Genomic DNA, 15,497 nt, shown 5'->3' on the forward strand with positions numbered 1-15,497 from the left:
TAAATAAAAAATAAATATTTTTATTTAATATAAATAAAATTAATATTCCATTTTGGGATGTTATAATTTAATTAAATACTTCCTCCCCACCCCCCCTGAGATGGAGTTTTGCTCTGTCGCCCAGGCTGGAGTGCAGTGGCGTGATCTTGGCTCACTGCAACCTCTGCCTCCCGGGTTCAAGCAGTTCTCCTGCCTCAGCTTTCCAAGTAGCTGGGATTACAGGCATGCACCACCACACCCGGCTAATTTTTGTATTCTTAGTAGAGACAAGGTTTCACCATGTTGGCCAGGCTGGTCTTGAACTCCTGACCTCAAGGGATCCACCCGCCTCAGCCTCCCAAAGTGCTGGGATTACAGGCGTGAGCCACTGTGCCCAGCCCAACACTTCCCTTTTATACATTGAGATTGCTTCTGCCTTTCCCATTATAATAAACAATACTGCAATGAATATCTCTGTGTATTTCTTACTTCTAGAGTATTGCTTTAGGACAAATTCCTAGAAATATAATTTCTATTTCTTTCAGAAGTATGCTCAAATATATAAGAGAAGATGATTTTAGCTTCTTACTTGACCCTTTTCCAGAATTGTCTCTCTGCTATTCTGTACAACAAAGTAGATGGAAATCGATGTTTATCCTTACGGGATTATAGTAGTTTATGCTAATGATTAGTCTAGTTAATGTCCTTATACATATATATAATATTCTATACCACTTCAAAAGCATCTATATGCCTATCCTCACTCCTACACTTACTTGAAATGCAGGTTGGCATTTCACATTTCACATCCAGGCTGGCTGGTATGTGTTGTCCAGTATTTTCCCAGAAAAAAATGGAAATAGTAAATTGGCTAAAATGATCTGATCGGTCCTCTGTTTTTTTTTTTTTTTTTAAGAGACAGGGTGTACTCTCACTCAGGTTGGAATGCAGTGTTGTGATCATAGCTCACTGCAGCTTTGAACTCCTAGGCTCAAGCAATCCTCCTGCCTCAGCCTTTTAGGTAGCTGGGACTATAGGTGCATGCCACCACACCCAGCTAATTATTTTTTATTTTGTAGAGACTGTCATGCCATGTTGCTCAGGTTGGTCTCAAACTCCTGGCCTCAAGTGATCCTCCCACCTGAACCTCCCAAAGTGTTGGGATTAGAGGCGTGAGCCATCACACCTGGCCTGACCACCCTGTTCTATCAAATACTGTAGTCTTGTTCAAAGCCAGATTTGGCCAACAAAGAATATTTTACCCACATTCAATTAGACTTTCCAGAATGACTGTTGTCTTAGTTTAAAAACACTTATGTTGGCCAGGTGCAGTGGCTCATGCCTGCAATCCCATCACTTTGGGAGCCTGAGGCAGGAGGATTGCTTGAGCCCAGGAGTTTGAGACTAGCCTGGGCAACATAGCGAGACCCTGTCTATACAAAAAAATTAGCCGAGTGTGGTGGTGCAGGCCTGTGGTTCCAGCTACTCAAGAGGCTCAGCCTGCAGTGAGCCATGATAGTTCTACTGCACTCCAGCAGCCTGGGTGACTGAGCAAGGCTGCTGGAGTCAGCCTGTCTCAAAAGAAAAAAAAAAAAAAAAACCTGCAACAAAACACATATGTTATGTGTGATTAAAAAAAATACATTAAGGCTGTAAGTTACTTTGGCAGTCCCTTAATTAGGGTAACGTTAGCATTATCACCAAAGTACAGTTAGTAACCCTTCTGATTAAGGACGACAGAGATACTCCCTTTTCCTTACATAGCTTTCTACTTTTTTAAAGAAAAAAATATTAAATTTGTAATGACATTTTGGTCAAGAGCAGTGGTTTTATCTGAGGATCTGACACAAATCATTTAATATTCATAAGTACCAGAATAGATGTGCCATAGCTGACTTACAAAAACCCAAAGGTATGATGTCTTTATAAAATGATTTTAGGCCATGACCTTCAAACTTTGGAATTCTAAAAAAGCAGCAGCATAGCAAACAGTTCTGAGTTGTCATAAGGGGCCACTGAAATGGATAACGCTGAGTAGCCTAATGGATTCCTGAAAGCATAGTGTGTTTTAGATACTGCCAGATCAATAAACACAACAGTCATTTAAGTGTGTATATTATATAATATTTGGTTAATTATATTATAACTCAAATTCTTTCAGTGTGCTTGTCTTTTAAATGGAATGCTAAATATAACTGGAGTACTTGTAAAAATAGAATGGTCAGAAAAATGCAGAGTATATTATGTCATTTTTCTAAGCTATATTAAGTTAATATTTGGAGGTAGAGATTCTGTCATACACATCATTTTATGTACCATGAATTGTCATATTTCAGAAGTACTCATGTTTAATAATAAAAATAAAAAGCCCTGTTTTATGTTACTGAGTTGTTCATCATTTGAGTTCAGTAAAAGACTATATTGAATTTTTTTAGTAGTTGCTTCATAAGTAGATGATCGGTGTACCACAAATAAAAATGTATGTTGAGTACATAGGTAGGTATTTTATGTAAAAGAGTTGTTTTGGGTGGAAGAAATAACAATACTGAAAAGCTTTTTTAAAGTGCCAAAAACTTTATTATTTGTTTAGATGTTTATGCCTGGGCAGATGATCAAATTTAAAATTTTGCAATTTTCCACATCATTGAAAAATATTTCAGTAATCTTTATTGATTGTAATAGTGGAAGCTGGTTACTGATTTTGGGGGGGAATAGCACTAAAAAAAAATGAAAATAGGCAATACGACCTTCTTGAGTTTGATAACAGCTTCAAGGCAGGTGGTTGCCCTTGAAATGTGATCATTTTTAAAGGAACTTGAGTTATTTTATCTGCTGCCATCTGAAAAATAATCAGAAAGGTAATAATGTGTTTGGTGAATCTAAATAAAACGGTAGGGAAATACAGTTTTATATTACTTGATGGTGAAGGACATTTAATCAATCATTATTTGTTTGATGTGGTTGTATTGAAAACTAAGTAAGTGGCTGAGCGCAGTGGCTCACGCCTATACTCTTAGCACTTTGGGAGGCTGAGGCAGGCAGATCGCTTGAGCTCTGGAGCTCAAGACTAGCCTGGGCAACGTAGGGAGACCCCCATCTCTACAAAAAATACAAAAATTAGCTGCATAGTGGCACGTGCCTCTAGTCCCAGCTACTCAGGAGGCGGAGGTGGGACAATTGACCACCTGAGCCTGGGAAGGTTGAGGCTCCAGTGAGCTAAGATTGCACCACTGCACTCCAGCCCGGGTGAGTGAGACCCTGTCAAAAAAAAAAAAAAGAAAGAAAGAGCACCTCAGTAAAAAAAATCTCTAATTTTAATTTTTAATAATATTATTTTCAATGTATCTTTACCCAATGATATCTAGTTGAATACAACTATAGTCTGGTTGGAATTTTTTTTCCTTTTATTTAATCTTTAAAATTATCATACATTCAAACTGGCCTTTTTTGGGAGGTGTGTAGTTCTATGAATTTTAACACATGTTGTTAATTCATGTAACCACTACCACAACTGGGAACAATTCCTTCAACTTCCCCAAAAAAACTCCCTCATACTATTCCTGTGTAGTCAGACCCACCCTTACCCCTAAACTCTGGTAACCATTGATCTATTCTCCTTTACCAGAGTTTTCTTTTTTCCAGAATGTCATAGAAATGAAATCATACAGAACATAACGCTTGGAAGTTGTCTTCTTTCTCTCAACAAAATGCCATTAGATTAATTGGAGTAGTTATGTTTATCAATAGTTTCTTTCTTTGCTAAGTTGTTGGTTGAAATTTTACGGCATCCTGATATTACATCAGATCTGATAAGCTGGCACTGAATTTTTTTAAAACTATGAACATTTTTCATATTAGTTAACTGAGATACTTATAGTTAATTTTTTTAATTGGAATTTGTTGTTTTGTTTGTTTTCACAGTATTTTCAGTTTTATTATAAAAGTACACACCCAATAAAGATTAAGTCATTTCTTAACTCTGCCTGCATTCAACATTTGCTCTTTTTATTTATTTTATTTTATTTATTTTGAGAGACAACGTCTCGCTACTAGGCTGGTCTTGAACTCCTGGCCTCAAGTGATCCTCCCACCTTGTCCTCCCTAAGTGCTGGGATAACAGGCGTGAGCCACCGTGCCCGGCCAACACTTGCTCTTGAGCAGCTTTCTTGGCTTTTACCATCTTGACAAGTTCCTTGCATCTTTTCATGCAGCCTTTCTTTGTCCTGCTAGCTACTGCTTGTGCTATTTTCTCTCATCTTTCAGGTGTGTTGACTGGGTATGTTTTCAACACTTGTTCAAAAAGCTTCTGTCCATTGTCCAAGGGGTGAAGTGGGTGCATGAACCTTAAAATCATTCTGAAGGTGTTTCATTGTCTGCTTGAGGCAATGTTCTTTTTAAAGTTTATCAAAAACTTTTTTTGTTTGTCATCTTTTGATGAGGGTCCAATTTTTGGAGGCTCTTTGCTTTGCCAGTAACACCTTTGGTGGTTGTCCTGACATCAGTAGAAGAATGTATGTTGATGTAATGAGCAATAACTTCCCAACTTCCCATCTTGAATTCATTCCAGCAGGGAAGAGATTCATAGCCTTAACTTGTAGCTGCAGATCGTCTTCTTACCAGTTGTTGTCACTTCCACCTCTGCCAGTTTATTTCACTGCATTCTTAGATGCTTATCACATATGAGCCCCAGCTTCCTGTTTCTCTTTTGTAATTTGTTCATTCATTTCTTCTGTTTTTCCAGAGCAGCCATTCCTACTTCTTTTGTAGATGATGTATTTCATTCAAGTACTGTAAGCTTTTTAGTTCAAGCTGATTACAAAGTTTTTCTACTTCTTCCATCATTTCTTTTTTTTCTTTTTTGAGACAGGGTCTCCCCCTGTCACCCAGGCTGGAGTGCACTGGTGCCATCATAACTCACTGCAGCCTTGAACTCCTGGCCTCAGGCAGTCCTTCCACCTTGGCCTCCCAAAGTTCTAGGATTACAGGCATGAGCCATCACCTGGCCTTCTTCCATCATTTTAACCTACCCTGCCTCATTGTTGGAAAAGTGATTCCAGATCTTAGATGAGTTTCCAAGTTTTTGCCTTTCTTTCTTTTTCCTTTTCTTTTCTTTTCTTTTCTTTTTTTTTTTTTTTTTAGCAGATGAGGTCTTACTATGTTGCTCAGGCTGGAGTGCAGTGGCTGTTCACAGGCATGATCATAGCCACTACAGCCTCAAACTCCTTGGCTCAAGCAGTCCTTCTGCCTCAGCCTCCCAAGTAGCTGGGAGTGTAGGTGTATGTCACCCACCTAGCTTGCCATTCCTTTGTAATTTTTTTTTTTTCTTCTTTTTTGGATGTCTTTTTCTTTCTTTGCCAATAATACTTGTTGTCTAATTATCAGTTCTTTCTCCTTTGCTAATTGAGCAGCTTCTAATTCAGCTTATCTTTGTTTTTCTTTAGCTTCTTGCTCCTTTTGTTTTGCTTTTGTGTTGTTTTAAATTGTGAACTTTTTTTTCATTTCAATTCAGTGATTTGCATATGTAGCTAAGCAAGGCAATTACAGTGTTTGCATTGCTTTGGAAATTCTTGTTATTTTGTTGGGCTAAAATATTAATAACAAGTTTCTAAAGGCAAAATTTGAGATAGAAGAAAGTATTTTTCCAGTTTGTAAGGGAAATAAATTGCGCTATGACCTTTCTTAATGTCAGTGCCAAAGACCTGGCAGAATTTTCTTTGCTTTTGTTCCAGGCCTCTTCCCACCCTGACTTTCTGGTCTACGGTGAACCAGGCACCTCTTTTGTCTGATAATCTGTTTCAGTGTGCTTGCTCCTAGAGTGCCCTCCTTTGTTGATTACAGTAGTCTGTTCATTTTGATCTAGTCAAATTTATGTGCATAAACTCTTTTTCTTAGTTGACAGAAAATATAATGGTTTTATTATCCCCAGCTGCTGAAAATGGAGGCCTCCTGATAGTTGTATGTTTTGGCAAGAAAGCAATCTATTATGAATTGGATAAAACTATACCATGTCACAAATTAAAATAATGGGTTAACACTATTAAGAATGGGGTATGAGGCCAGGCATGGTGGCTCAGGCCTGTAATCCCAGCACTTTGGGAGACCAAGGTGGGTGGATCACCTGAGGTCAGGAGTTCGAGACCAGCCTGGCTAACATGGTGAAACCTCTTCTCTACTAAAAATACAAAAATTAGCTGGGCATGGTGGCACACCCTTGTAATCCCAGCTACTAGGGAGGCTGAGGCAGAATTGCTTGAACCTGGGAGGTAGAGGTTGCAGTGAGCTGAGATCGGCCACTGCACTCCTGCCTGGACGACAGAGCAAGACTCCATCTCAAAAAAAAAAGAATGGGGTATGCTTCAAAACCAAAGAACCATGAATAATCCATCATTTATTAAATATATATATATAATTAGGTTTTGAAGAACAGAGATAAAACTTGGTTCCATTTTTACTAGTACTCTACCTGGTAATAGGAGTTAGAAACTTTAACTTTTTTTTTTTTTTTTGAGACAGAGTCTCACTCTGTCACCCAGGCTGGAGTACAGTGGCACAATCTTGGCGTACTGCAACCTCCACCTCCCGGGTTCAAGCGATTCTTCTGCCTCAGGCTCCTGAGTTGCTGGGACTACAGGCATGCACCACCATGCCTGGTTAATTTTTTTTGTATTTTTAGTAGAGACGGGGTTTCACCATGTGGGCCAGACTAGCCTCGAACTCCTGACCTTGTGATCTGCCTGTCTCAGCCTCCCAAAGTGCTGGGATTACAGGCTTGAGCCACTGCGCCCGGCCTAGAAACTTAACATTTATAACTCAAGATCATTTACTAAAGATTTACGCTTCAATTTTCTTTCTTTATTTTGTAGTATTATTTTTTGAGACAGGGTCTCACTCTGTCACCCAGGCTGTAGTGCAGTGGCACCATCATGACTCACTGCAGCCTCTACTTCCTGGGTTTTAGCAATCCTCCCACCTCAGTCTCCCAAGTAGCCTCAATGACAGGTGCATACCACCAAGTCTGGCTGTTTTTTGTGTTTTTGGTACAGACAGGCACCATGTTGCCCAGGCTGCTTTCCAACTGCTGAGCTCAAGCTATCTACCCACCTCAGCCTCCCAAAGTGTGGGGATTACAGGCGTGAGCCACACGCCTGGCTTTATGCTTCAATTTTCTAAAATAAATTATGGAGTTAATTTCTGACTTTCACACTTAACTATATTCTTTTATGATTTGGGCTCTTTCAATTAGGTCTAATCCCAGTTTTCATAGAAGCATTAACAGAAAAGCCAAAGGGGGAACAACTCCATCAGCAAATAAATGGCTTTACAGTACATGTTTTCCATTTGATTGTAATTAAAATAATTTTTGGCATGGACTATTTTGGGATATCGTTAAGCATATTTTCTTCCTTAGATGACTTTGGTGAAAGTAGTATTTACTCACTTCTCCATTGTCTTTTTCCTTAGATTTTAACCTTTGAGACCAAGAACCCGTCGGAATTAGCAGAACGTTTGCGCTCTGTTTGTGGGAATCAGAGCAATGCCTATGCCCGGCTGCTGGAATACCGCCTGAATGCCTTGCGAGGACTGTGGAATGCCCAGCGCCAGCTGGCCTTAGAAGAACAGCATGAAAGGGAAAGTTCAGGTGATGAGGAAACTTTGGCCCTGCTCAAACGCCAGGGCTTATTGCAGCAACCTGAGCAAGCGCCCTTCACATCAAGGATGGGGCTCCTGCTGGTCTTCCCCCTTATTCAGTCCCAGAGTAGAACAGACCCCTCTCTCTGTAACATAACTGCTGAGGTGCTATTGAACTGCCTTCGTGACTGCCAGCCTTTGAGCTTGACCAAGGAGCCTGCTGACTGTCTCAATGGAATTGAAACTTTGCTGTGCTCTTGGCTAGAGGAGACTTCTGACACAGGCCGACACATCCCACATAAGCAAAAAGAAAATGCTGCTGCTGCCCTGGTGGCTTTGGCTTGTGCCAGGTAAGGAAAATCGAATGTATCATTTGGTGACCCTGTGACTACTGCCACCTGGTTTGGGTGAATGAAGAAGAGGCCAAGTATATTTGACAGAAGTCTTAACATTCAGAAGTCCTTCTTTGTTTTCAGTATTGAATTTCACAGCCTTGACAGTGCATGAGATGCTTTTGCCAAACTTGGCACCAGGTGCCTGAGCTGGAACCCAAGTTCACGTTTTCCATTTCTGGTATACCATGATAACAACTTAAACAGCAGAAAAGGGAGAATCAACCCTTGACATATCTAATCGTCCCTTAGATGGTTAGTGTTTTACATCAAGTAGTTAGCAGAGGATGTTATGTCTGCTTCTCCTAGGAAGATGGTCAAAAATTTATAGAGGTATTAATTTTTCATGCTTGTCTATAAGAAGTACATCAGCAAGTTAGTGAGCTATTATTCACCTGGACTCAGTCACAAAATTGGTCACAAATTATATTTTTGGACCTAATACTTGTTTTGATCAATTTAATTGGAAGATTTCTCAGTATATATCCAGATTTAATAGTAGTACATATGGCCAGATGTGGTGGCTCACGCTTGTAATCCTAGCACTTTGGGAGGCCGAGGTGAGCAGATCACTTGAGGTCAGGAGTTCTAGACTGCCCTGGCCAACATGGTGAAACCCTGTCTCTACTAAAAATACGAAAATTAGCCGGGCCCTGTGGTGGGCGCCTGTAATTCCAGCTACCTGGAGGCTGAGGCAGGAGAATCGTTTAAACCCAGGAAGTGGAGGTTGCAGTGAGCCAAGTTGGCACCACTGTACCCTAACCTGGGCGACAGACCAAGACTCTGTCTTTTAAAAAAAAAAAAAAGTAGTATGCTTTTCTTCATGTGCAAGTCATCAGCCCACTGTCAATAGGAAATATGCTTAGAGTTGCTTTCCTTTTTGCTTTTCTCTTTTCTTTTTCTTTTTCTTTTCTTTTCTATTCTTTTCTTTTCTCTTTTTTTTGAGACAGTCTCACTCTGTCACCCAGGCTGGAGTGCAGTGGCATGATCTTGGCTCACTGCAACTTCCACCTCCCGGATTCAAGTGATTCTTCTGCCTCAGCCTCCCGAGTAGCTGGGATTACAGGTGCCCAACTAAATTTTTTGTATTTTTAGTAGAGATGGGGTTTCATCATGTTGGCCAGACTGGTCTCAAATTCCTGACCTGAGGTGATCCGCCCACCTCAGCCTCCGAAAGTACTGGGATACAGGCATGAGCCACTGTGCCTGGCCTATTCTCTTTTTTTATTTTTTTGAGATGGAGTGTTGCTCTCAAAGACCAGGCTGAAGTACAGTGACATGATCTGAGCTCACTGTAACTTCTGCCTCCCTGGCTCAAGTGATCCTCCCACCTCAACCTCCCGAGTAGCTGGGACTGCAGGCACCTGCCACCATGGCTGGCTAATTTTGTGTATCTTTGGTAGAGACAGGATTTCCCTTTGTTGCCCAGGCTGCTCTCAAACTCCTGAGCTCAAGCAGTCTGCTGGCCTCGGCGGGATTACAGGCATGAGCCACCCCGCCAGGCCTGGAGTTGCTTTTCTAGGAATTTTATACATTCTTCTACCCAGTGACCCATATGATCACTAGCATCTGTTTGTGAGAAAGAAGTTTCACTACCTTTGTTTTCCTCTAGACTAATTGCCTAGAGAATAGTTAGGACCACAGCCTGACTGATTAGTGTCACTATTCTGCCTGTCTTCCATAGAATTTTTTCCTTGGTTGGGATCTTCTTTATTTTAGCCAAACATTTGTGGGAGAATTCTTCTTGAATAATTATGAAGTTCTTAGTTATAAGTCTTCTTCCCCTGTTTTTCTCTTTATAGTTTCAAAGTAGACCTTCAAATGATTGAATCTCAAGGGTTTTTTTTAAGGCAAAATGGCACCAGTATTTATTGTAAGTTTCTTTGCTCTGAGCAAGCTGTCATAGCCTAGTTTTAGATCCCCTGAAACTGTGGTTTGTGAATCCTGACATGTGCTTAATTCTAAGTCATTGTGTGGTACTGAAATAAGTTTCCTTGTAAAGGTTTTATATTGGATTGATTTATTTTCTGCATATGCAGAGACAATTTCAAGTCCGAGATCTGTTATCAATGTGAAGATTCCATTTGAGAAAATCTGCTTTTAGACAGTACTACCTTTAGACAGATTTAGGATGTTAGGAATAATTATCAACTCTTTAGTTTCAAACAGTTTAAGTTATTAATCGTTGGTTCATAAAACTCACATTTTTATTATGTACCCAAATTCAGTCTATACCAAAGATAGTTATTGAAATTACTTCCTGTACTTGAGAGTCTAAATTTCATTCAGCAGAAATGTTGAAATGGACGTTTTTATTTATTTATTCTTCTTGGGTTTTTTTTTTTTTTACATGGTTCCTACATTTTATTGCTAATATATTGTTCTAGACTTTAGACGTCATGTGCTTTTCAGTGTTAGATCATCTTACTAAAGTTATTAGTGGCATATTATTGAATTTTTTGGTTGATGCTCTCAAAGACAGAGTAACCATTCCCCAAAATTATTATGAAGATGTTTATTCATTCAACCAACTAACATTTATTGAACATTTCTGATGTACGGGAATCTTGTGCAGTCTTAGGGATATAGTGATTCTAGGTTTCTTACCTCACAGAGCTTACGGTTGAATGGACTCAGGGTGAGTCATTCTGCAAAACCTTATTGCTTACTTACTGCATGGAAGGCATTCTCTTGATGGTAGGGATACAGTGGAGAGCAGTTAGACCGTGCCTAAAATTGCAGAGTTTACATAAGAGTGAGGGAGGCAGACAGTGAGCAACAAATATAGGTAAAAGATCATTGTAGAGAGGAATATTCACTATATGAAAAGACAGAGAGATATTTTGATAGAGAATGACTGTGGAGGTAGGGAGCAGCATTAGCTGGAGATGCCAGGGAAGGCCTTACTGAAGAGGTGACACTTGGCACTGGATGATGAGAAACAGCCAGCAGTAGAGAGTTCCACGTAAATGGAGTGGCGAGTGACAAAACTGACATTCTTCTTGTGCTTGGGGTAGCTGAGGGGACAGCACAGTGGGCAGGGTTTCCGAAATGTGATGGTAGAAGGAGAGGGGCAGGAGATGAGGTTGGCAGGACCCAGACCACATAGGGGCTTGTGATCCATGGAAGGACTTTACATTTTACTCTTAAAATCTGATCGAAGGCTGGGTATGGTGGCTCACGTCTATAATTTCAGCACTTTGGGAGGCTGAAGCAAGAGGATCTCTTGAGGCCAGGAGTTTGAGACCAGTCTAGGCAACGTAATGAGACCCTGTCTCTTTTTTTTTTTTAAAGACATGGTCTCATTCTGTTGCCCAAGCTGGAGTACAGTGGTGTGATCATAGCTCACTGCAACCTTGAACTCCTGGGTTCAAGCAATCCTCCTGCCTCAGCCTCCCAAAGTTCTGGGATTGCAGGTGTGAGCCACTGCACCCAGCCAGACCCTGTCTCTTTTTTTTTTTTGAGACGGAGTCTCACTCTGTCCTCCTGGCTGGAGTGCAGTGGCACGATCTTGGCTCACTGCAAGCTCCACCTCCCGGGTTCAGGCCATTCTCCTGCCTCAGCCTCCCGAGTAGCTGGGACTACAGGTGCCCGCCACTGTGCCCAGCTAATTTTTTGTATTTTTAGTAGAGACGGGGTTTCACCGTGGTTTCGATCTCCTGACCTTGTGATCCGCCCGCCTCAGCCTCCCAAAGTGCTGGGATTACAGGCGTGAGCCACTGCGCCCGGCCCCTGTCTCTTTTGAAAAAACAAATCTGATTGCATCTGGCAGGTAGTAATTCCTTGGAGTTGGTTAATAGTTCTGAACTTTCCAAATGTTAAAGGTTTTGCTTTTTTATTTTAAACCTCACTGTTCCCCAGGGAAGTATCCCTGTTGGGCAGATGAAGAAGCAAAAATCCATAGGAGTTAGGTGACAGGACTGAGATTGTGCAGCTGGTGAGTGGCAGAGCCAGGTTTTAGAACCCATGTGTCCCGATTCCAACTTGTTTTTCTATTCTATCTGCTGCCTCCTTGCCTTCTATTAATGCTATTCTTTGGTTTTTATTCTCTGAAACTAGAGATAGCGAGAGGGGCAATTAAGAGGAGGACTCTAGGCCTACTTGGTTCTGCATTAGGTATTCCATTTCTATTGGTGTTTAGGCATGTGATACCCAGCAATTAAAGCCTTGGCTAAGAGATTAAGGCAGCAAGTTGAAGTCAGCCCATCTGATACAGGCGATCATTTAGTTCAGGAAGTGTTCTTGTGGTGATTTGTACTTGGATTGTGGCCAGGTAAGTCTTATGCATCTTAAAAGCACCTTCTTTTAGATCTTGCTGACCGTATGACAGACTTCCTAGAGCCTTGAGTCTTGGAAACCACAAGGAGTTCTGGTAATGGTGAGCCCTGTTGCAGGTATTACAACTATGTGCAGTCAGAGGGATGCAGAAGGAGCATCTCTCAGCACAAAGCATTATTTATTTGAATATATTCCTTCTGGTCATATTTAATGTGATGGAGTTTAGTGAGCTGTTTTTCAAAATGAATGAACTTAGCAAAGATTTGAAAATCAAGTCTGGAAATACTGTTAGACTCTATGATCCTCCAGAGGGTGACTTGGTGATACAGTAACCAAGCATAATAGCCACAAGTTCTTTGTGCTGGAACCTTATGGTTTTGAACTTTTATGTTAGGGGAAAATTGTTTACTTTTCCAAATGCAAGGAGAACTCCTTCATACTTGGCATAGTGTTGTTTTCATTGTATCTTTGTGTATGAACCAATGGTGATAGTTAATAATCAAGTATATTTTGTACAGCACATCATCTGACCAGCAGAAGCAGAGATACACATTTTTGGAACTTTTCCATGTGGTTAATTAAATTAGCATTAATGACCTAAATTATTTGACTTTAAATTTTGATGATTTACTGTTCTTCCCTTTTATTTTTAGGGGATCATTGAAAACTTTCGTCCATACAGTCCATCTATTACAGAAACAGACGGATCTAGGGTCCCTGCCTGTAGCTGACGTGTTATATAGGTAAGCTGTCATTTTGTATCCTTATCCTCCTTCCAAACTAGGTAGATTTGTGCCAAATGCTTCCTTTATTAAGTAGATTGCTAAACTCTTATCAATTAGTGATTGATTTTTAAATAAGTATAGACTCATGTTTACCTTCTTAAGTAAGAATTTTATTTTTTATCTTTCCTTTTGGGAAAGTTTTTAGAGCATGTTATTTTCATCATTTTTCAGTTCTCTGTCTTTAAAAATGCCATAGCTGGTGGGATACAATAACTCATGAGTGTGGTGGTGCGTGCCTGTAGTCCTAGCTATTAGGGAGGCTGAAGCAGGAGGATTGCTTGAGGCTAGGAGGCAGAGGTTACAGTGAGCCGAGATCACACCACTGCACTCCAGCCTGGGTGACAGGGCGAGACTCTGTTTCAAAAAATAAAAATGCAATAGCTTATAATGAATTCTGATGTAAATTTTGAGATGATAATATATTAAGATATAAAGAAGAAAGTGAAAATCATTCATAATCTCATTACCCAAAGATAACTACTCCTAACGTTTTGGTACATATGCTTCCTAATTCATAACCCACTCTGTCTCTCTCGCATACACAAAAATACATGTAAAATAGTACACTTTACACACAGGTATAATTTTATTGTAACATTTTTATAAACACAGCTCCGTAATTTTTTAATTTAAAAATATTGTAGCTGGGTGTGATGTCTCATGCCTGTAATCCCAGCACTTTGGGAGGTCGAGGCGGGAGGATCACTTAAGGTAAGGAGTTCAAGACCAGCCTGCCAACATGGCAAAACCCCATCTCTACTAAAAATACAAAAAAGTTAGCCAGGCGTGGTGGCGGGCGCCTATAGTCCCAGCTACTCGGGAGGCTGAGGCAGGAGAATGGCATGAACTTGGGAGATGGAGCTTGCAGTGAGCCAAAATCACACCACTGCACTCCAGCCTGGGTGACAAAGCAAGACTCCATCTCAAAAAAAAAAAAATTAGCCGGGCATGGTGGTGGGTGCCTGTGGTCCCATCTATGCGGGAGGCTGAGGCAGGAGAATCGCTTGAACCCAGGAGGCAGAGGTTGCAGTGAGCTGAGATCGCACCACTGCACTCCAGCCTGGGTGACAGAGCGAGACTCTGTCTAAAAAAAATAAAAATAAAAAATAAAAATACTGTGAATATCTTTTTTGAATAATATTTCTATAAAATATTNAGATGGAGCTTGCAGTGAGCCAAAATCACACCACTGCACTCCAGCCTGGGTGACAAAGCAAGACTCCATCTCAAAAAAAAAAAAAAAAAAAAATTAGCCGGGCATGGTGGTGGGTGCCTGTGGTCCCATCTATGCGGGAGGCTGAGGCAGGAGAATCGCTTGAACCCAGGAGGCAGAGGTTGCAGTGAGCTGAGATCGCACCACTGCACTCCAGCCTGGGTGACAGAGCGAGACTCTGTCTAAAAAAAATAAAATAAAAAATAAAAATACTGTGAATATCTTTTTTGAATAATATTTCTATAAAATATTATACATCTTAGTTTTAAGATTTTGGTTTCTATTCTTTGGGGTAGCAGGTATACTTCTTGCTGAAATGGATTGTCTCAGTGTCTTTGTGATTTTCTTTCTGTCCCATATAGGCTGTTGCTTTTGGAAGGAGGCCCTGGATCTCCCTCCTGTTTGCTTGGGGGCAAACACATAGTATCATGGGGTTATGAAGACATGTTGCCTGCACCAGATAGCAACACTGGCTCCAGTTCTGAAAATAAAGGTAGTGTAAAAGTTTTTGTCCTGTGATTAATAGTAAGATGTAAATAAAGTGGTTTTAGATCACTGTAGCAAATGATTTGGATATAACTTTGTGTGTTCCTTTTAATTAAGAGCTCAAGGTTTCTATTCAGTGTGTTCATTGTCTGCTTTATCAGTAAAAGTATAAAAGCTGATACTGGTGAGGTAAGAAAATGGATAGGTTTTATTATCACAAGGAAAAGGTATCATCTGTACACTCTTGCCAAGGAGCCATGAATTACTTAAATTGGCTGCTGGATATTGGAGTTTGGGTATGATAGCCTTAAGTTGAATTTTCTTGTCTGCTAATAGAATATCAGGTCTTACTGCTTGATAATATTTCCTTTAGTAATTTTTCTGTGTGTTAATGAGCTCTCCTGTTCTAAAAGCAAAAAATGAAGAGGTTCAAGGGAGCATGCATTGTTAACATCTTCTTTAAACAAGTAGGCTAGGTTAAAATGTTTTTACAGAGCTTTACAGTATTACATGTCAGTTTCTTACATTATCTCAACAAATGGCAGAAGCTCTCTTAACTGGCTTGCCAGATGGGTTAGACCTCTCCATTCACTCAATAAAATGTCTAGGCTGCTGCCCTGCCGTGGTCCACTGAACCCACAGGACTGGTCAGCTCTGCTCCCACCAGCGGAGTTGCAGGCTTGCTCCCAAACCAGTTTGTTAATTGTAACTGGTACTTACTATTGTGATAATATC

General features: G+C 40.4%; 1 protein-coding gene across 7 annotated transcripts in view; it reads left to right on the plus strand.

Moving 5' to 3' along the window:
* HECTD4 (HECT domain E3 ubiquitin protein ligase 4) overlaps positions 1 to 15,497 on the plus strand; it is a 229,395-nt gene that overhangs the window by 56,559 nt on the left and 157,339 nt on the right. For all 7 annotated transcript variants that reach the window (XM_017847150.1, XM_017847162.1, XM_017847117.1 and 4 more), the window contains exons 2-4: positions 7,441 to 7,958; positions 12,932 to 13,021; positions 14,639 to 14,769. In XM_017847150.1, coding sequence (XP_017702639.1) covers positions 7,441 to 7,958; positions 12,932 to 13,021; positions 14,639 to 14,769 — 739 coding nt within the window. The remainder of the gene's footprint in view (positions 1 to 7,440; positions 7,959 to 12,931; positions 13,022 to 14,638; positions 14,770 to 15,497) is intronic.

This window comes from Rhinopithecus bieti, unplaced genomic scaffold, assembly GCF_001698545.2.
Source record: "Rhinopithecus bieti isolate Rb0 unplaced genomic scaffold, ASM169854v2 scaffold_947, whole genome shotgun sequence".
Lineage (NCBI taxonomy): Eukaryota > Metazoa > Chordata > Mammalia > Primates > Cercopithecidae > Rhinopithecus > Rhinopithecus bieti.